The sequence below is a fragment of the Eubalaena glacialis genome, chromosome 2, assembly GCF_028564815.1.
Source record: "Eubalaena glacialis isolate mEubGla1 chromosome 2, mEubGla1.1.hap2.+ XY, whole genome shotgun sequence".
NCBI classification, from domain to species: domain Eukaryota; kingdom Metazoa; phylum Chordata; class Mammalia; order Artiodactyla; family Balaenidae; genus Eubalaena; species Eubalaena glacialis.
Window position 1 is genome coordinate 187,320,276 of NC_083717.1, and position 23,331 is coordinate 187,343,606.

General features: G+C 34.0%; 1 protein-coding gene across 8 annotated transcripts in view; it reads left to right on the top strand.

Annotated features, from left to right (window-relative positions):
- Positions 1–23,024, top strand: part of PAPOLA (poly(A) polymerase alpha) — a 58,898-nt gene extending 35,874 nt beyond the window's left edge. For 3 of the 8 annotated variants that reach the window (XM_061181228.1, XM_061181230.1, XM_061181235.1), the window contains 10 exons: positions 304–357; positions 913–1,032; positions 2,328–2,437; positions 5,518–5,639; positions 10,311–10,453; positions 12,551–12,651; positions 12,861–13,081; positions 16,798–16,860; positions 18,702–18,776; positions 20,883–23,024. In XM_061181228.1, coding sequence (XP_061037211.1) covers positions 304–357; positions 913–1,032; positions 2,328–2,437; positions 5,518–5,639; positions 10,311–10,453; positions 12,551–12,651; positions 12,861–13,081; positions 16,798–16,860; positions 18,702–18,776; positions 20,883–20,978 — 1,105 coding nt within the window. In that variant the 3' untranslated portion in view covers positions 20,979–23,024. The remainder of the gene's footprint in view (positions 1–303; positions 358–912; positions 1,033–2,327; positions 2,438–5,517; positions 5,640–10,310; positions 10,454–12,550; positions 12,652–12,860; positions 13,082–16,797; positions 16,861–18,701; positions 18,777–20,882) is intronic. The other 5 variants (XM_061181229.1, XM_061181231.1, XM_061181232.1 and 2 more) reach the window with 5 other exon arrangements.
- The last annotated feature ends 307 nt before the right edge of the window (positions 23,025–23,331 follow it).

Consider the following 23,331-nt stretch of genomic DNA (forward strand, 5'->3'; position numbering starts at 1 on the left):
GAAAAAGCACTCCACCAGAATCATTGAACCAAATTATCAGTTGATATTTAGTCATCGTTTTTGAATTAAGCTGCTTTTTGGGTAATTATTCATAAAATAACTATCTTTTTCAGAAGAATTAAACTTGCCAGTAGTTAGAAACTTGTGGAATTTAGCATTTATGATTTTATGTGCAAACTGAGATTGCATTTCTCTCTTGCTAAATTGATCTGTAACTGTCAAAAAGCTTATTACATTATGGTGTTAATATCCAGCACAAAGCACTTAAATGAAATAAATAGCATGTTGTCTTTATCTTCAAAGGCATTATATTGTACTTCTAGCAAGTGCACCAACTGAAAAACAACGCCTAGAATGGTGAGTATAAGATTAGATTTTACAAAACAAAAAACAACAACAAAAACAAAACTTCAAAATGAATCAGATAGCCACAGAACACAGTAGGAGGTGGAAGTCCTTAAAACATCAAGTTTGGTTTTGTTCATAAATGGAGCTTTACTCCATTACAAGCTTTACTTGTAATGGAAGTATAGGAATTTGGAGATCCATATGTACAATTTTTTTTATTTGCCTGATAGAGATCCATGTATTATTTCTTAACTGTATATTTAAAGTGCTTTGTTTTAGTTTACTGATTTTTTTTCTTTAAATATTTGTGGGGCTGTCTTTTGTAACCTTCCTGGTTTGAAATGTGGCTTGATTCTCTTCTTCCTGCAGTTTTCACTTCATTTTTGGGGTAGAACATAAGGCTTTAGTTTTATCTATGGGAGTTTAGACAGTTGAACTGCCCTCATATGTGTGTTTTATGATCTTCATATTACAGCTTTACACAAACATACTTGATTTTGTGCATTTTATTTTATTTTTAAAATTAACCAGAATTTTCATTAATAATGAGTGACATTTGTTCAGGGTGGGCTTGGTGGAATCAAAAATCCGAATCCTGGTTGGAAGTTTGGAGAAGAATGAATTTATTACTCTGGCTCATGTGAATCCCCAGTCATTTCCAGCACCCAAAGAAAATCCTGACAAGTAAGCAGTCCTCTAATTTAATCCAGTTTCCCCATCCCCTTTTCAACTTTTGCTCATGGAAGTTTTATAGGCAATTTTTAATAACTCAAGTTACTATTCTGTTGATTACATATGGGTCAGACCAATTTGAAATTTATGGTTTAGGGTTTCCTGATCAGAAACACTGAAGAGGAACACTGTTTTTTTTTTGCAAAAAATCACCCCTGAAGTAAGTTGTAATGATGAGGTGCCTATTAACTAATTTGAGTTCAGATTCTGTAGGTCTGCACTTCAGCATTTCTTAACACACCTCCCCTTTTTTGTAGAGTGGTTTTCAGGATGCTGTATCAAACATCGATCTTTGCTTTTTATCTTAATTTTCTGAAAAAGAAAACATGCTTTGATATGACCTTGCAAAAATTTGATTTGTGATAGGTTCTGGAACATTGAGAAGATATGTTATTAAAAGCTGCCTTGCCTTATTCTTTTAAGGATCTATTTGTAGGTCAATTTCTGGTTTGATTGTTGCTGTGTTATTACCTATATGAAATTCTACTTTGCCTGTAACCACTTTGTTGTATTTAGAGGGTGAGGGGAGTTTTAATAGTGAGCTTTTTCAAAAAATGCAGTAGCATTAAAGATTGAAAAATATTAGTGAATGGATCATTTAAGATTGTGCTGTAATAGAATAGCTGTTACTCTAATTCTACAGATTATTTCCTTTTGCATTCATGTAAAAGAGTTGGCATTTGAGCTTTTTATCAATTTTTTTGTTGCTGCAATCTTAATTATTTAAAGACTGATCCATTCAGTAGGTATATCATTAAATGTTGAAAAGCAGCTGAATCACCCATTATTATTATGCTGCGGTCATATTTCTGTTCATGTGGCCTTTTCATTTGAGTTTAAAAGTTTAAGGAATGTATGTTAAGGTCTAGTTAAATTTTTGTATCTACACTATTTTTCTTTGTTTCAAGTTTTTCTAAAACACGTCATTCATTAGTATGAACATAATTTTTCTTTGTTTGCAGTGCCTTTGGTACTTAGGATTATCATTAAGAACATTGGCTGTCAGTACATAGATAATGAAGAGTATATTTGTCCTAGGACTCCAGTTTTTTATATAGCAATAGGAATATAGAGGACAGGTATGGAGGAGGAATTTGAGTTTTGATGCAGTTTGGTTTAGAACTTTACTTAGTTTGCTTATATATTTGTATTCTGAGTATTTCCATGTATCTCAGGTTGTCAACCACATTGATAACTGTTTTCATGAAATCCTGATAAACTATAGTAATACGCTTCTTATTTTACAGGGAAGAATTTCGCACGATGTGGGTGATTGGGTTAGTGTTTAAAAAAACAGAAAACTCTGAAAATCTCAGTGTTGATCTCACCTACGATATTCAGTCTTTCACAGATACAGGTATATCTCAACTTAGATAATCAAAACATGGACTTGCATATTTGAATTTGTCTTCATGTGTACCATAGTGGAATTTGCAATAACTGTTAAAATTACTTGGGAATATTTTACAATGATCATCAAAATAACCTTAATATTTTTGGATTAGTTATTAGTTTCAGTCATGTCTAATATATAAATGATTTTTTTTCTCTTATGGTAGACCTGAAGTTAAATGGTTGAACCACTTTAAATTTAATTTGCCCACGATTACTTATGAAATTAGAAACCACCTGAATATTTGATTGTCTTAAAAGACTGAATCTGTGTCTGATTGCCTTAATAATCTTGAACTTTAGAAATTTATGAAGCTAAACTTTTGGTGACATGAGGAAATTTTTCCTCTATGTCATTTATAGACTCAAATGTTAATTCATGGGTGGGAAATACAATGATGAGAGCTTCGTTTTGGCTTGACCTGTACCCTGAGATACAAGGTAGTATGGTTTAACTAAAGACCAGATGGTGGATATAGTTGACAGAAGCTAAGACTCTATGTAGATATGCAGATTTTCAAGGGAATGGTGAATGTACTTAGCGACAATGATGAATGTGCATCTTCTTTAGGGACTAATTCTTTTTTCTTTCATACATCTCTCCTTTCCATTTAAAAAAATTTTAGTGTGTGTCTTTCTCACCTGTCCACAATAAGGATTCTTCACCTAAGGACATTCAGATGTAACAGTAAAAGTTTTTTACCTCCTTGGAGAAGGAGAGACAAAAATCGGTACATTTTTTTAAAATGTCAGTATCATACACTAAATGTAAAGGAGAAATAAAAGGAAAAGAATATGTATTTCAGTATGTAAATGCTTAGGTACAGTGACTAGAAGACATACGTAAGTAGGTAATTGCAGCTATATGTAGAATCACTAGCAGTGTGGTATCTGAATTGCTATGATACACGTGTTATCTGTTGTGATTCAGAGACCATCAGCAGCATTGCCATTGGTGACATGAATTTTCCTAGAAAATTCAGCTTAAAAATACTTTGTTTTTATGTAAAATTGAGTTGAGTTCTTATTCAAATAATTGATAAAGTAGGTTTTTCGTCTTTAGGAATGTAAGTAGGACGTGGTACAGTGCATTGTGAAGAACTGTCCATGTTGAAGGATATTTAGTGTCCCTATCAAGTAGTAGCCCTTAATCATTATGACAACAAAAGCACTTAAACAGATTTTTTTAGGATGTGATTTGGAGTGTGAAAACTCCACTTGCTGAACACCAGAGTAGTGGTTTTTTCCAAAGTAAAAATTCTGATGTCAACTTAAACTATTTATGAACTAACAAATCATGTAGAGATACTTGGACTAGAAAATTTGTTTTGGACATTATACCTAATTGAACTGCTTATCAAAGATTGTACTAATGAACCATCAAGATTTTAAAGCAACTTTCAGGTATTTTGGGAAGGAAATATTTAGTTGTCCTGTATCTTGAAACATTTTAATGGAATACTTTGTGGGATTTTCTGATAAAACATATTTAACATGTTGAAAACTCAAAATTCTTACTCCCAGTCTCCTCTAGCTTCTCTTCAAATCTTTTTGATCTCAGGCAGTGGCAGCTGTGTCCTTGTAGTTGCTCAAGCTAGAAATCTTGCAATCTTCCTTGAATCCTGTTTTCCCCATACTTGGTATTAATCTATTAAAAAATCCTCCTGTCCCTACTTTCAGAGTATGTTGAGATTTCTGCTACTAATTGCTGTTTATACTGCTATTACCCCTAGTCCAAGCCACTTATCACTGGTCTTTTGGATTACTGCCATTTCTGTAGTTTTCTTGTTCTGCCTTCAGCTGTTCTTAGTCAGCATCCAAAATGACATTAAGCCAAATCATGTCTCACCTGCTTAAAACCTATAATGGCTACCCATCTCACTCTGAATCAGTCCAGATCTTTACTGTGGTTTGCAAGCCTTTATGTGATCTAGTCTTCTTATTATGTCTCTGACCTCATTTCTTATATTGATAATAAGAAATATATAGACATATATAAAACTAATAAGTTCGGAATCCTTTATCCATATGTCTTGAGGCCAGTAAGGTAACAAAGTTAGTAAATAATATTCCCAGTGGGGTCTGGAGCGACATTTGGTAGTCAAAGGCAGTAACATTTCTGTAAGATATTTCTATAAGGTATAGGTAGAGAGATTAAATAGCTACAAATAGTTCAAATCAGGGTTTGTTGCCAGTTGAGGTTTGGTGCCAGTCTTAGGAAAAACTTCTATTTTGGGGAGCTTTTGGGATTTTACAATTGCAGATAAGGGATTATGGATCTTCTACTTTCCCTTCTCCCCATGGCCTTTTTGTTACTCCTCAAACATCCCAGGCATGCTCAGGACCTTTTGTCCTTGATGTTTGCTCTTCCTAGAGTAGATTCCACCAGGTACTCCCAGTTTATTTACTCACGTCCATTTGAGTCTTCACTCAAATGTAATCTCAGTTTCCAGGCTGAGCTTCCTGTCATCTTCCCTACTCAATTTTTTCTCCATAGCTCTTATCACCGATCTGATATGAAATAGATTTTACCCTTTTTTCTGTTGTGTTTCTCCACTAGAATGTGGACTCTGAAGTTCTTGGTTATATATAGTTCCCACTATATCCCCCATGTCTAGAACATGTGATATACAGTATAGGTGCCCAGTAAATAGTTGTATGACTGAGTGAATGAAATTTTCCACTTTGTTGTTTTGCTGTGGTTGTTATTACATACTTGGGCTAGAATTTTAAATTATACTGGTAGCATAAATAAGTATGAATTAAGAAACCCCTTTTCTCCAGTTCTGTCATTTCTTAAGGAGTTAACTCTTTTATCACTTTAAGAGCTTTTACACTGGAAGAGTTAATATACTATGTGTTTTTATTCGTTATGTACACCGTGTGGTAAAAGGCACTTGTGAGATAGGTTTTGACCTGATAATTTTATAGATAGGCAATACTGATGGAAAACGGATCCCTACTTTAGAATAGCTTCTCCTGGGTGAGTTTAACTGCCTTTATGAGAACGTTTCTATTTCTTGTAACAATTTCCTAATTGTATAGTTTATAGGCAAGCAATAAACAGCAAGATGTTTGAGGTGGACATGAAAATTGCTGCAATGCATGTAAGAAGAAAGCAACTCCATCAACTACTGCCTAATCATGTGCTTCAGAAAAAGAAAAAGGTAAATTTAGAAAGTACTTAAAAAAGCATTACTAACATAATGTTTTATGTATCCACCCTATCAATATTTCAGAATTTAGGCTCAGTTAAGTCATATTTGAAATAGATCACAGCATTTTGAAAACCTATTACATGGAGAAATTCCATTATGTGAAACCTTGCTCCTAATCAGGTTTCTTGCACACACTTCCTTCAGACTTCAGATTAGTGGCGATGCTTCATATCCTTATTTTATATATATTTATATTCTCTTTTCAATATTTCTTATTGGTATCCATTTAATAGCCCACATCAGTATGTAATTTCCTTTCCTTTTAAAGGTAAAGAAAGTTAAATTAGGTAATATGTGGATCAAGTAAGTTGTGTGACTTTTTAAATGAAAATCATTTTATTTTCATAAGGATTATACACGTATATTATTTAAAAATTAAAAGTTATTGGATATAAGATCACTGACAGTGGTAACCTGAAGTATGTTGTTCTGGTGTTGATGCTTCCTGTTGTATAACTTATTAGCCATGATTTTCTTATTTGGACTTGTAAATTTGAAATTTTATTGAAATTTTAGTACAGAAATAACCATTATATTTTTACTTTAAGTGGTTTCAAAAGTGGCTTATTCTTTATTTTTTATAACTTAAAAAAAATTATTTATTTTATTTATTTATTTTTGGCTGCATTGGGTCTTTGTTGCTCTGTGCGGGCTTTCTCTAGTTGCGGTGAGCAGGGGCTACTCTTTGTTGCGGTGCACGGGCTTCTCATTGCTGTGGCTTCTCTTGTTGCAGAGCACGGGCTCTAGGTGCCCGGGCTTCAGGAGTTGTGGCTCACGGGCTCTAGAGCGCAGGCTCGGTAGTTGTGGCGCATGGGCTTAGTCGCTCCGTGGCATGTGGGATCTCCCCGGACCAGGGCTTGAACCCGAAAAAGTGGCTTATTCTTAAAATGGAATACTTAGAGCAGTGAAAATACATGAGTTAGAGATACATATATGAATGTATTGGGTTAAAAAGTACAGATAAATATATATCATTTGATACTTTTATATAAAGTTTACAATATATTTTTTAAGATAGAATATGAAATACCAGTATGCATTAGAGCATGAGAACTGCTGCATTCTGTGATGATGGTTCATCATCTGGGGCTGGGATTGGGAAGATAGGAATGAAGTTAATATAACTTCATAATGTTTTGTTTCTTAAAACATAGAATATATTATGATACAAAAGTAGCTAAATCAAGGGCAAGGATTTTGCAGTAGACTACCTGGTTCAGGTTCAGGTTCCATTGCATCCTAGCTGTGAGACTTGGGCAAGTTGTATTACAAATATCATGTTCTTGATTTGCCTTAAAATCACAATTCTAATTTTACCTACCTCGTTATGTATTTTGTGAGGATAAAATGAGCCAGTGCCTGTAAGAGGTAGTTTAGACGGGTGCCTGGCACAAACTAAATGCTCAGATTTGTTTTTGTTATTATCACCATCATCATTATTCATAACATGAGGGTAGAGGTACTTGTTTTTAATGTGTAAAATCCAATTTTTAAAAGCATATTTCATTTTTTAAAGTAACATATTACATTAAAGCCTTTATACAGATTAACTTGTTATTCTCTTCTCAACCTAATGGTTTCATGAGTTATCAGATAATCTAGAAAGTGACAAAAATGTGACACTTTTATTGAGCAATCTATTTTTTGTCATAAACTTAACATAAACTTTTGTTAAGTAATTTTATTTATTTTTTAAAGTTTTTATTTTTTATTTTTTTTAAATAAATAAATCTATCTATCTATTTATTTATTTATTTATTGGCTGTGCTGGGTCTTTGTTGCTGCGCACGGGCTTTCTCTAGTTGCGGCAAGCAGGGGCTACTCTTCATTGCAGTGCACAGGCTTCTTATTGTGGTGGCTTCTCTTTGTTGTGGAGCATGGGCTCTAGGCTCGTGGGCTTCAGTAGTTGTGGCACGTGGGCTCAGAAGTTGTGACTTGCGGGCTCTAGAATGCAGGCTCAGTAGTTGTGGCGCACGGGCTTAGTTGCTTCACGGCATGTGGGATCTTCCCGGACCAGGGCTTGAACCCGTGTCTCCCGCATTGGCAGGTGGATTCTTAATCACTGCGCCACCAGGGAAGTCTCAGTAATTTTATTTTTAAAATAAAATGTCAGGTCAAATATTTGTCTTCTGATTGTCCCTTGGTGTTGCATTATTAATGGGTTTAAACAGCTGTACTTACATATATATTTACTACATACAAAAATACATAAACATTTTATGCGTTTTTAGAAGTGAATGTGCACAATTAGATTATGTTCTTTAACTTAGCCATTTTAGTGAAATAGAAATATTTATAAATGAAATAATTAGGTTTTCCTGAACCTTTGATTCAGATTACCCTTTAAAACTCCTGTTTACGTGGCAGTATTGATATTTGGAACAACTAGTGTATAGTTCAAGTAAATTTAATTTTTATTCTATTACTTAAGGTAGTATCTATCTAGATATAATCTTCTAGATTATAAAAAGTATCATTAGTGATCAAAAATTTATTGATTAGTCCGAAAATTGTATGTATCAAATAGAGTTTAACTATAATCTCACTACCCAGTAATTGCTACTCTTAACATTTTAGTTTATTTCTATACAGACTATTCAGTGCATAGATGTAACCACAGATGTGTATTTTTGAGAGGTTTTTAATGATACCTACCATTTTGTGACCTGCTTTTTTGGGTGCTTTCGATATTGTGACCATTTATCCAAGTTATGTTATATTACAGATACTAAATGGCTGCTTAGTATTTCTTTGTATGGCTACAGTATGATTACATCTGTCCTCTATTTGCTGTCATTTAGATTATTTCCAAGTTTCCCCTAGTAAAATAGCACTTTCTTGTTTTCACAAGAAAACAAGTGTCTAGGAATCTAGATCCATGGATCTTTTCTTTGCACTCTTATTAATAGTTTCCTTTTATTAACTGCTATTTGCAAAGCACTGTACCAGTATAGAAGATGTGTATTCTATATTTAATGATAGAGCAACCTGTAGGTATTGTCTCTATTATAGAAGAAACAGAGTGATTCAAACACTTGCCCAGGGTAATGTACTATGAGATGTGAATTGGACCTAAGTCTGCATGCAAAGAATGTGTGTTTATTTCTCTGTAGTATGTTCTGTCTTTGTCTTTTATTAGAAAGTTTTGATAGAATATTTAAGATTTTGTGGCATTGAAGTCTCTTGTGCCAAACTTGATATAGACACAGAGGCAAAGCAAAGCAGCTTGATGGTTATGTGTTCAGACCAACCAGTTAAAACCTTCATGTTCACTGATCATCCCCAACAGTGGCCTGTTACTTCACAGGTTATATTTTGATCACCTGGTCAGGCAGGTAACTGTGTGAAATGGAGTATAATTTACTTACTGAACAAATTTTTGTCTGGTGGAGAGTGAGATTGGTAGCATTTTTGCATAGGAAAGATGCTTATTTTACAATATTAAGAAAACTGGTTTTACAGCTGACTTCATAGGCAAAAGGCATTCCTTTCTCTCCTCTCCCTTCTCCCAAATCTCATCTTCCCCATTTGATTAATATTGATTTATGTACACAGGTGGTGTCTCTGTAGTGCTAACTCAAAGATTTAGATTATCTTGTCCTTTGGGGAATTGGAGTGTGGGTGTACACGTGCACGCACACACACACACACACACACACACATACGGGGTATGGGATTTTATTAATAATGCAAATTATTTCCATTAAAATGTTTTGTAGGTAAGCAAACACTTGAAACTAAAAGTGTTCTGGGAAAAAAAGCTGAAGAAATCAATTTGATGTTATAATAGCATTGATTGCAAAAACGGAAACTTTGGTCAATTTAGAAATCAACTTTTATCCCATAGCACCATTTATAGTTTTTTAGCTTTTGGTTTTTCCTGCACTATATAGCTGTTTTTGAGTGCTTTGGTTTTTAAGAAGCAGGACCAACATTAGGATTTATATGTGGTCATTAAGTTTAGTTTTCAGAAAATTATTTTTGCTTTTATTCTAACAGGATAGTTAACACTATTAAATGTACCATGTTAAAATCCTAAGTTGCAGATAGAGCACTGGAAATCTCTTGCTTTTGAGAGACTCATACAAATAGCTCGGAGTGGCACTACATTGTACCTACATGATAATTTTTTTTAGAAATTATACATTTTTATCTTCATTGTAAAACAATTTGAAATCTATAAACAAAAAATTACTTCTAATCCGACTGGCCAGAGATACCATTGTTACTATCGTGTTTTACCATTGACTTTTTTTCTAATATATATGTGAGTGTGTGTATGTATTAATAGTCCTCTGATTTAAGATACATGTGTTTTCATATTAAAGTGCTTTTTAATTTGCAGTGTATCTTACATTCAGTGTGTAGGTTTATTATAGCATTTTTTTCTCGCTTTTTCTCCCACTGAAGAACCGTAGTTAAGTTGAGCATCCTTAGAGGTCAGGAAGTATGTGTGTCCCAACTCTTTACCTTTTATAGTCAGCATGACACTTCTGATTATCATAAATATTGATTTGTGCTTTTTAGAGAAATCATTTATCAGTTAGGTAAAAGATGTTTATGTTTAAAAGGTCTAGATAAAATAAAGGTATATTTGATTAAATGTGTTATTACTTGCAGCATTCAACAGAAGGTGTCCGGTTGACCCCTCTGAATGACAGCAGCCTTGACCTGTCTATGGACAGTGATAACAGCATGTCTGTGCCTTCGCCGACCGGTGCTGCGAAGACCAGCCCGCTGCACAGTTCTGGCGGCTCTCAGGGGTAAGGAGGAAGGGGACGGAAGCGGAGTGGCTGTGTGAGTAACCCCTCCAGTTCCGTATGCTGAAATACCTACTGCCTGTGGTGAGCTATAGGGTGTGCTAAGGAGAACCAGGCAAGAGGGACAAGATCACCTTTCTGTCCTGGAGATGCTTATTCCCTGCGTAGCAGGGGAAAAATATCTATGAAAAATAGTAGGGATCTTCTAAAGAAGGGGAGATTTATGTGGGCTGGTTTTAGTGGAAGTTTCTTTTGAAGAATTAAGTGTCTTTTTAGGAACATTTAAAGCAGCTAAACATTTTTATTTCGAAAGAAAAACATGGCTATGTTGGCAAAAATTAAAACACAAAAAGCCATGTTTATCTTTAACTTCCATAAATCTTTATAGTGTTATCATTGCAGATTTATTTTTTAATGGATATTACTACCGTATTTTCAAAGGGAGCTGTTTATTGTAGATTCTGGGGGTACTGCTATTATTTTACATTGTGACGGCTATGCCCATCCCTTTGTTCAATGAGTTGATACTTAAACCATGAACACTTTTATGAATGCATGTTATATTTTAATGTTTTGAAAAAAGCAGTTTTAAAAATTAGATTGTTAAAGTGTAACCAATGGCAAAGATGAAGGTTGGGATGAATCTTTGGATTCGTATGAAATAGAACGTGCCGAGGTGCGGTAGATGATGGATTTAGTTTTCTTCTCTTGGGCTTTGAATGTGTGATGTGTTTTTAGACCAGTCATACATAACCTGAAGGCTTTAGGCATCAACGTGGCCCCTAAATCTTGTAGTTTTAAAACAATTCTTCATTTGTACAGCATTAACTTCCAGATTTTTATTTTTAATGGTTTCATCATCTTTTTTTGAGTGAAGAAGCAAAAATTTTAATAAGAATTTTGGGAGTTGTATAAAAGCCTTTCTGTACTTTTGAGTTTGTGCACATGAATGTAAAATAGTCGTGTATTTGCTCAACAAATACTGAGTATTTATTATGTACTAGCTGCTTTGCTATTTCAGGTTTTCTCCTGAATCTGTGGTTGTTCTCTGACCAGTTCTTCTTTTCTGTTTAATCGTTAGATGTTTGTGCCTTTCAGGGCTCTCTCGTCAGTCCTTTATGCCTTCTTTGTATTCTTGGGGGTGTGGTATCACCCACTCTCTTGATCTCATTTACTTCCATATACCAGTGAGCTCCAGAGCTCTGTGGAGCTTTGTGAATGTCATGTATGCACCAAAAATCTAAGTCCTCTAGTTTTGCCCACCTTTTCATGGCATCATCATTCAACAGTTGGAGTTGAATAAGCTGTAGTTGAAGGAGACTGAATAACCACAGAGGACTTTTCGCTGTTTTCTTTCAGGAGATAATAAAAATGAGATTATTTAAACGCTAATGTATAGGATTTATTTGAGACAGAAAAGTTGAATAGATAGGACAGTGAAGGAGGGGTGATTTGAGTTTCCTGAGATGGCAGGAGTGAGTGGGATCCAGAACATTGAAGGAGGGGTTGGGTTTTGAGATCCTTTGTTGTTTGTCTGGGCCACTGGATGGGCTTTTAGGGTTTCATGAACCTTTACGTTTTGTATGCAGAAACTTATTTCTAATTCTCAGACCATTTTCTTCTTTACAGCTTTTGATCATATTTTCTTATACCCCAAATCATTTAAGTCAGTTACCCCAAGTCAAATAAGAACAGATTTTTTTTTAGCTGTTCTGTCAAATATGTTAGTCATTAGCCACATGCGGCAGTTTAAACTTAATTAATATTAAATGAAATTAAACATTCCATTTCCCACTAGTTCTATTTCAAGTGTAGAGTAGCTACATCTGTATAGTGGCCACCATATTGGGTAGCGTAGATATAGGTCATAGTTATAGGAAGTTCTGTTGACTAGCACTGCTTTAGAATGTTTTTGTACTTTTGATTGTTGATTATATTTTATGAAATAAAGTTAGTTACTGATGTATATATACGTATGAGAAGTAAAACTAAAGAATCTTTTACTTTAGAGAATAACTTCTGCACATACTACATTTTATTATTGAATTTTATACATCTCTCTTTGCTTTTTTCACTTTTTAATTTTTTCCCCATTTTTAGCAGAAACAGTCCTGCTCCAGCTGTAACAGCAGCATCTGTGACCAACATACAGGCTACTGAAGTTTCTGTGCCACAAGTAAATTCCAGTGAAAGCTCAGGGGGTAAGGAGATTGACAGATTTGAAAATACTTGCATTGTATTTGGTTGTAGCCTTCATTTTGAAAGATGGCTTTGTTAAGTAGCTTGAATTCAGTTTTTTAATACCATTTTATTATTTACCTGTAAACTTATGAATAAAATAAAAAAGCTTTACTTGTAACTTGATGTTGATATGATTTAACTTTTATGTATTTATGTACTTACTACTTAGGTACATCGAGTGAAAGCATTCCTCAAACTGCCACACAACCAGCCATTTCATCACCACCAAAGCCTACGGTCTCCAGAGTTGTTTCTTCAACACGTCTGGTAAACCCACCACCAAGACCTTCAGGAAATGCAGCAACAAAGACACCTAATCCTATAGTAGGAGTCAAGAGGACATCCTCACCTCATAAAGAGGAGAGTCCCAAGAAAACCAAAACAGAAGAGGTATCTATATATTAGTTAGCCATGGGAAATACCACCTTACCTGATTTAAAATCCAGTGGAAGAAAACCTTTGTGAGCCCAAGTTGAGAGGCAGCATGGAGGAAAGCCTTTAGATTATTTTTAGGTAGTGCTTTAGTACCATAGTTCTTTTCACCCTTTTCTACTCTTTTCAGTGTCTAACTCTTTCATAAAGCTGTGTTTCTTGTTTAAATTTCTATAGCATGTCTAGGCTGTAACACAACTTAGCATGGATTTACATCTCATCTTAATTTATTATTCTCTCATAACTGTATCTTTCATGCGTACCAATTCTTTGGTGGCCCCTTTGGACACAGTTTTTTGCTTCTTTGATCCAGGTGGAGTTTTGGAGCTTCTACACTGTACTTGGTATTACGGGGTCACTGAATATGAGAGGTTCTCAGGGAATTCTTTTTGAATGACTGACCATAAGCTGCGAAGTCAGATTAGTTTTGGTACCTTGAACGATTATATCCTCCAACCCTTCAGGAAATTTTCTAACAATACTTCCACTTTTTATAGTGGCTGGTTTACCTTGTCTAAGTCTCAGATAGTTTTAGGAAAACCATTAAAAGTGTACACTGATTTTGATGTTTGTCTTAAAATAGAAGTAGCCTTATAACACACTTTCATTGTTCCCTGGAGTCACTCTCATTGTGTTTTTCTATTAATTAAACTTTCACCAATGTCCAAGAGATGTTAGCCCAAAAAACACCAATTTTGTTGTGAATTTTGGTTGATAACTTTTTATTTAGGAACTTATACATTACATGAAAGTTTCTTTAGAATGGTGGAAAAAACTAGGTATCTTATAAAGTGTTTTGATTTTTAATAGTGAAAGATTATTGTCTTTGTAAGTATTACTCCTAGCTTATTCTGAATCCTTTTGTTTTAGATTTTTTTGGAAACAGTCACTGTTAACTAAACATGAATAATTTAATGAATTTTGTCACTCTGATGATGCTAAGTGAGAATGAAAAATGGGCATAGTATATCATATCTTACACCATGTATTCTGAAATACATTTGTCTCTGTAACTATCTCTTAAGGCAGTGATTTTCAACCTCAGTTGTACATCAGAATTAGTTTTTCAGGGTTTGTTGTTTTGTTTTTGTTTTTTAAAATACGGATTTTAGGGCCTCCTCCAGATACACTGAATCAGACTCTCCAGGCCTAGTAATCTTTTATTAAAAGCCCCCGTTCTACATGATTGTGTTGTACAGCAACCTAAGAATGTAGTTTTGGTCTAACGCCACTTTCTGTTTATTGATATTTGTTGGGAGTTGTCAGAGCATTTCAGAATTCACATTTCTTTTTGCCTTAGCAAGGTGTATGTAAGCATAACTCTAGATACCTGTCATTCTGTTTCCTTAATGTTAATGGCTTCATTCCTTACCCTGTGAGAGTTCCAAAATGTATATCAGTACAATGCTTGTAATTTCGTTTGCACTTACCTTGGTAGAAAACACTCATGTTTCATGTCTAGTTTAGAGAGGCAATAGGAATATAGGATTTTTTAACTTAGTACAGAAAAATTTAAATAGGCACAAGAGAATCATTTCATGTACCCATCATGCAATTTCAGGTATAGTGAATTCAGCCACTATACCCTTAATTATTTTTCCTTTCCATTTCCCCTGTACTTGCATTATTTAGATGCAAAATCCAGACTTCAGTCATATCATTTCCTTAGTATTTTTAAAATCATGTATCTAAAAGATAATAATTACAAAGAGAAAAGTATAAACAAAGTAAACCCGCTTAAAAAAATGAACAATTCATTAATATCAAATATCTAGTCAGGGCTCAAATGTCCCTGATTATGTCATTGATTTTTTTTTTTAATAGTTTTTATTTGTTCAAATCTGTAAGTAAATTAAGATCCTTGATTCATGTTTCTTAAGTATCTTTAAAAATATAGGTTCATCACTCCCCGCTCCCTGCCCCCAGTAATTTTCTGTGCTATGTATTTTCTCACAGTTTGAGTCCTGCTTATGGCAGCTCCATGGAGTTGACTAACAAAAATAGAATTTTAAGATATGGAAGGGATCTTAGGATTTTAGGTTATCTCATAGACTAATCTCCTCCTTTCCCAGGAGAACTTGAGGTTCAATAGCTTTCCTGTTTATAAAGCTAATTAAAGTCAGAGCCAGGATTAGAACCCAGGCCTAAATCTCATGGTGCTAAAGTTGAAGAAGATTATTACAAATATTCTGATTTTGAAGGTCTCCTACTGGGTCATTCATTCTCTGTTAATGAGTACTTGGTATTAGAAATTTTAGTAAACCAGAAAGAAACACTGGTCCTACTCAATAATATACTAACATGTATATAGATAGGAGAGTTTCAGGTATTGTCAAGTACTTTCGTTCTACTTAATTTTTATCACATACTAAAGCTTTTCAAATACATATAGATGGTAGAAATGTAAAATAAAAATAGAAAAAAAGTTTGCCTTGTCACCTGAATTATATGGCTAAATGATGCTATATGTATATATATATTTAAAATTATGGCATATTTCAAACATGTACAAAATTGTAATGAACAAGTTACATTTATATCACTTAGCTTTAATGGTTAACAACTCAAGGCCAGTCTTCTTTCATCTATAAATCTACTCCCTTTCCCATTGTTATGAAGCAAATCCCAGGCATGTCATTTCAACCATAAATATTTCAAAAACACATCTACAGTATATTATCACCATATATATTTGTGTGTGATATATATATCGGTACATACACTGATCGGTGTATATATACACCGATCAGTATATGTACCGATATTAATAATGATTCCATAGTGTCACATATCCAGTCGGTATTGAAATTTGCCCAGTTGTAACTTACGTTACTATTTCTTAAGTTTGTATGTTTGCAGGATACAAATAAAGTTCTTACGGGAATTGGTTGATATTGGTGTTAAATCTTTTCTACTCTGTAGGTTAGCCGTGGTTTCTATGTCTTGTTTTAAAGCCACATTTAAAATTAAATTTTAGTTCTGCCTAGTAAAGAGAGCAGAGAAATTAGTGCCAAAATTGTTTTTCTTAAGAAAGTGATGTTTATTGCAAGTCACTGCAGGAATGGGAAAGTATAACCATTTTTGGTTTCCCATTTCCCCTCTTTACCAAAAAAATATGTTGTTTGTTTTAAATAGCATTATAATAAATCAGAAAAATAAGACCTGAGGAGAACATTTTTCAGACCTCCTTCAGGATGTTAGTAAGACTTACTAAGCCAGGGGGATTCTGTGGTTAAGTTCAGGAAAGTTACAGAGAAGATTCTTTCTAGAACTTCTCAGAACCTTTTATGTGCTGATGTGTGTGCATCTCCCAGAAAGGGGGTGATACTATTCCAAGTTCCTAAGTTGTTTGATCAAGGAACTCTTTTTTTTCTCTTCCTTACAAAAAATATTTTATGAACTTAGTGGTTTGGGGAATATACTTCAGGTGGTGATGATCAACAATAACAGTTTTCCTCGTGTTCTTTTTAAAAATTTTGGTAGAAACTGAAGCCAAATTGGTTAACATGAAAAAAAAATTTTAAGTGAACCAGTAACCTATTTTAAGGACATACTTGATCGATCTTACAGGTTAATTATTTTTATACTTTAAAAATTTTTATAAATTAAAGCATTGATTGGCAAATAATCTAAATTTTCATTTTAGAGAATAAAGCTTTTTTTTTTAAAAACAGGATGAAACAAGTGAAGATGCTAACTGTCTTGCTTTGAGTGGACATGATAAAACAGAAACGAAGGTATACTAATTTAGCCTTGGAATACATACACAATTAAGAGTACAGAAGATGTGATAGAAATGTCTTTATAATGTTGCACTGTATTTCGTTCTATAGGTTTTAGGTTTTCAGTACTGTTTTTAGAGAAGTGTTTGTCCCTTTTTAATGTTAATTTATAGCACTGACATTTAATTCCTCAAGTGTATGAGGTCCTGCTAGATGCGGGGTTATCTGGTGGATACTAAATGGAGTAGAGTGATGAGTAAGATGCTCCTGTTTTTAATGGAACTTACATTTAAGTAGAGAAGATAAGAGGTGGACGTGGCTAATTACGTTATCAGAGAAGAAGTAATTGAAGATGGTGGGGGTGGCGAGAGGCAAGACTGCAGAATTAGCAAAGGCTTCATAGAAGGAAGACATAGGATTTGGGGTAGGACAGGATGAGAAGTTTATCTCACTATTGGGGTGAGAGTGTGGTATATTTAGAGAACCAGTTTTTGGCACACAGTTCTGGCTAGAAGCTGTGGCGCAAGGGGCTTGAATCAAGGTAAATGGGGTGGGAAAGATTGGTTTAGCCAAAGTATTAGACTTTGAACGTCATTTTTTCAGAAACTGAAATGTACTGAAGACTTTTAACTTTTTTCTCCTTGTTGTAGAAAAATTGGAAATCTTCCTCCTTTCCCCAAATTATCCTGATTTCCATGATAGATATTTTAGCAAGTATTCTTCTGGTGTCTTTATAGATTTTGTGTGTGCATATATACCAGTGCGTTTTGCTCTCAAATCTTTATTCACTCTGTAAACCAAGAAAAATTGTTCATGCCATTGCATAATCGACAAATATTACTAATAGCTGCATAGAATGCTGTCTTAAGGCTGTTACCGTATTTTATTCAACCAGTTCCCTATTGTTAGCAGTTGTTTCTGTTAAAAAAGGAAGTTGCCCTTTTCTACTGTAATGTTGGCTGTAGCTAAATACCTGCCATCTGTTTATGTTTATTTTATTAGGATAAATTAATGAAAGAGGAATTACTGGTACAAATAGATGCTTTTAAAACTTAATATGTATTGCTAAGTTGTGCTTCAGAGAGACTGCAGTCTTCCATTTCTAGTACACTGTTTACCCTTTTCAATTTCATAGGAGAAATTTGGTATTTCATTGTTTTATTATTATATAGTTTTATAGAAATTCAAATTTTTGTATGTTTATTTTCATTTGTGTGTGTGTATATGTATTATTTTGGGGCACTGCTTTAAAAAAGTTTAGAGCAGTGGAATGACAACAGTTTGCCCTGTATTTTCTGATGATTCTTAGAGTAGAATCAGTGCATTGGTTATTGAGAAGGGGAAGAGAAACCAAAAGGAAGGAGAAATGTTTTAGAGACATTTTCTACTTTTAATTAAAGGCCTGGGAGCAGTTTTTGTGCTTCTGGGTAATTTTATTTAATAATACTGAATGGGTTTTATTTTTTTCACATAGCTAAAGCTGAGCTTGGGTTTATATTCTGTTAATTATTGTCTGGGCAACGTTTTATAATATGCACGTACGTGTCTTTAATTAGTGCTTGTTTACAACGTCCAAGTTGGAGTTGGTTGGAAAGTCATGAGATATTTTGACCATGCCTTATAAGGTTTAAGCAGGCAAATAGAAATTTATGTGTATCTGAAATGGTTAAGTAACCTACGAGGCTTTTTTTGATGATTAACCCTTTGATGATGATAGATGATTTTGTAATGTAGTCACATCTTTCTCTTGATCCCTCCTGTCTTCCAATTTGTCTTTTTTATTAGCCACCAAACCCAGTTATGTTCTTTTATCCTTTTTTAAGTCTCTCTCCTCCCCCGTCCTCTTTGTCTCACAGGAACAACTTGATACAGAGACAAGTACAACTCAATCAGAAACCATTCAGACAGCGGCTTCTCTGTTGGCCTCTCAGGTACTGAGTGCAAAAAGCAAGGAGAATTTTATAAATGTTGTTAAGATTAGTGTTGTATAATGAATGAAAATGAGCATATACAGAAGTTTAATAAAGTTATCTTTGTGAAAGTTAATTGCTAGCCTGCAAATGTATTTATTGTATTCAAAGGTGGAGCACTGGATATGATGGAGCCGTTCTTTTGAACTGTCAAGATGCTAACTCATCCCCTTACATATTATTTGATATTGCAAATCATTTAAATCCTCACTGCACAATGTGTAGTCTTCACGTAGAGGTTTTGTTTATAGGTCAGAGAGTGAAATTTAAATTAGAACTTAAAAACCATTCTTCATGAATTTTTTTAAAAATACCTTTTAATTTTCAAAATGTGCTTCTTCTGCCTCACTTTTCACGTCCGATTTTCAATTATTAATTTAGTGTAATCCATAGTTCTTTAAAATTATTTTTTCATTTGTCCTAGAAATTCTACTTGTGACAGTCCCTTGCATACAGTAGGCACCTGGACTCTTTTCATTGATTTGTGAACCTTCATTTTGTTTGTGAAATGATTGTTTTCTTCTTGAATCCTTTCAAATTGAATATACTCCAGAGTCTGGTCAAACTCTGACATAAAGTAAATACTTTCTTTAAGTAGACATTAAACTGGTTAACCTCTACAAAATAACTGAGATGACAGCTGCTGCCCAGTGATGCTGCTGAACTGATGATACAGTGATACTGTGCTGCTTTGTGGTTCAGAGTTATTTTAATGTGATCGTTTTACAACGTGTTTTTGCTGGCTGTTAACATTCATAGTCCCTAGGGATATAAATATTATGACTACTTTCTGAAATGTCTTTTATTTTCATAGCCTTTATCTAATAAAAATTTTGTGGGGTGGAGTAACTCCCAACGACATTAGGAAGTGTTGTGCTTGATACTGATACATGGACCAACTTGTTTGTCAAACTTAAGTTCTGGGGTTGTAATTGCATGCCTTTTGGTTTGCCACATTAATCTCTAGGGAACTATTTTCATAGTTTGTCTTATTGACTTCATTGCTATCATGATTTGTACCCGTGGGTGTTTGCCTTTTAGATATTTTTATAAGGAATTAGAATTTTCTTTCTAATGAAAAGATCCCTAGAGCCATTGAGAGAAAAATCACCCAGTTATATAATATAAGAGGAATGATCATATTGATTTAAAAAGTTTTTAAAAAATACATCCCTATATTTGGTGATATAAGGGGCATATTTATTTCTGGGGAGGTGATTATAATATTGTGACTGTGTCTAACAATGAATCCTTGTTTTGAGATAAACTTGAAATATTTACAGATGAAATGATAGGATCTCTGGGATTTGCTTCGGAATAATCTGGGAGTGAAGGTGGGAGGACTGTGGATTGGCTTTGATTTGACAGTTGATGAAGTTGGATAACGAATACATAGGCATTTGTTATATAATGCTCTATTTTTGTGTATGTTTGGAATTTTCCATAATAAAACACTTAAAAATGCCATCTCTATGGTTTTGGATGTTAAAGAAAGCTTTGTGATTTAATTGTTTTTAACATAATAAAACCTCCCTAAACTTTGAATAATCAAATTATTGCTCAGTTGTGTAGATTTAATTTTTAATTGACAGGGTCAGAAAATAATACATTCACTACTGTTAACTGCTGCTGCTGCTGCTGGGTGTCAGGTGAACTTTAAGTATTCTCCCACATGGGGGTGCTCCAGTGCCAGTTAATATTGCAGCTCTTAGTGTTATTACAAGTGAACATAACTTAGCATGAACTTAATAAGTCTGTTATAGATGGTTGTTGGGGGAGTGTGTTTATTAAAGCTGTATTTGAAATTCGTTTTTGTATATTTGCTAAAATATTACTAAAGTATTGCTACTTATTTGAAAATTTCTACGAGTGTTAGAACAATTTCATAGTAATAGGCATGTTTATTTACACTCCATTTTGAAAACATTTTAGAGTGTTTTTCTTTAAATTTTTAATAGTTATGATAAGGTCTTATCCATTTCTTAGGAAGTAAAGCAGTGGCAAGTAAATCTCATTGTCAAGTTATAGTACTTTGAACAATGTTGTGTTCTTTGCTTTTATTCTCAGAAAACATCCAGTACAGACCTTTCTGATATCCCTGCTCTCCCTGCAAATCCTATTCCTGTTATCAAGAATTCAATAAAACTGAGATTGAATCGGTAAAAACAACCTCAGGGGTCCATAAACAATATCTGCCAACTCAACCTGTTGTCTTCAAATGCTAAAAAAGGAGAATGGAGGGTACAAGACTAGACATGACTGAAAATGGATTTAGGTTTTTTTTGTGACCTCCCTTACTGGGCTAATCAGCACTTGATCGGAAGTCCAGGTTAGTATGTGAAGCCAGGAGTACTATTATTATTGTGTTAGCAACAGTTGCATTAACTATTTCAAAAAATTACTGCCTTTAAAAAAAAAAAAAAAAAAAAAAACCTCAAGCTATATTTGTATTCATAATTGACATCTGGACTGGGTTTATGTTTGCTGCATTGTTTGGAAAATTTGCAATACAAACTGGCATAAGAATTCCTTATTCTGATGATGCACTTTTATGTATTTTTTTTTTAATTAGAAAGTAGAACTAATTTTAGATTTTCAGCTTGATGGATTTTCATTTTTTCCTGAAGAATTTCCTTTACCATTAGTCTTCAAATTGGATGCCATTGTGCAGTGGTGTACTGTTATACTTCAGAGAAAGGATAAGAGTACATCTAGTTCAGTCCTTATGAGGTAGCTGTAACCTTTAAAAATGAAATGTCAACTCTAGGGTATATATTTGACATTGAAAGAATAATTAGGAGATACTTCATTTTGATGGGGTCATGATTAAGAAATGCTATATTGGTTTTATTTATAGAATTGTTTAGAGTGCATACAAATCAGTGATCAGCCAACGAATATTTTTCTTTGAGCTTGTTAAAGCTCCATATTCTTTTGCCTTCAATATCTTGTCTTTGAAACAAAGGTTTCGCTCCCTCCCCGTTCTTTTTCTTTTCCCCTTTTTGCTTGTATGCATAAGGTAGGACTTCTTTCATAAAAAACAAAATGCCAGTATTTTCTTAAGCCACGGTGTGAAACCAGTGACCCTGTGGCCACATGGCACAGAACACTAAATTTTGGTCCCATGGCTGAAATTTTAGGGTGACTAAAAATAATGCCTGTGAAACATGATATCTATCTTGGACGGCCATTCGATCTCTAAATATGAGGAATTTTGTACACTCCACAGAACTCCTGTCTATAGTAAAGTTGATTTTCAATTTTCAACATGTGGGCAAAAAGGCATTTTCTCCAAGAATTTTAAACAAATTTTTATTTTTAAATGGTTGACCAAAATTTGTCAGTAAATTTTACATGTAGAAACATTTAAAAATCATTTCTAGCAAGCACTTGACATCTAGTCAGCTCTCTACTCCTTTTTTTGTTTTGTTTTATCCTATCAATAAATAATTCCACATAATTAAGCAGCAGAGCATTCATCTTTACAGAATATGAGGGATGCCAGATGTTGATAAGCTTAGTTATTCTTTCTTAATCTGGACAAAGCAAACCTAACAGATTTTTCTGATAAGCATGTTTTATGAATCCTCCATTGTGCTCCATTCTATCACACGTGCATTTTTCATGTTAAACTGCAATTACTTAAACTCTTCCCCTATCCTTCTAAATTAATTTTCCGAAGTTGGAGTGTAGTCTTTTCCCCCTTAGGCTATGCATTAATTGAGGCTTTCTTTTCACCATACTTTGTAATGTCTAGTATACAGTATTTCTACTTCCCACATCTTTGCTCTGCACAGTCACCTTGCCCTTCCTCCTACCACCTAAGAAGAAAAGATGGTCAGACTAACAGGTGAAGTCTACAAGGTGTCTGTGTGTTCTGTGTAGCTTCAGAGTTAGATTGAAATTGCCAGGCACAGATTTAGTCTTGTCATTTTGTTTACACATTGGGGAAAAAGAATTCAGTTTATTAAATGTTTCATGTAACTGCACCCGAGTTTTGCCAAGCTGGGAACTTGGACCTTTTCTGTGTAGTGACTTTTTAATTCTAGTTTCATAACCTGGAGATCAGACTGTTGCTTTCGCATGATGTGCGTAGTGTCTCGTGACTGGAGTTTGCTTTGTTTTATAGTGTCTGTACTCCTTGTATTTTTCAAGAGCTATTTTGTAAACAGATGATGTATTTCTCCATTGAAAACACAATAAAAAAAAAAAAACAGCACAATCCCACGGTTGACTGGTTTCTTTTGACTGTTTTTGTTTTTTTCAGTGATATTATTATTTCTACTTGTAATTTATAGCTCTACGTGAAGATTTGCGGAAGAGTTTACTTTGGTTACGTTTAGAAGAGATCTATATCTGGTTAATTGTGCCGTTAGCAACAGCCTAGTGTTAATTGATATCTCACATAATCGGGTATTTGTTTTTCATATAATTGATCATTAGGGAGGAAAACATGAATGTAGTACTTAATAATTAACTTTTAACTGACCCACCCTCCAAAATATTTATTCTGTTT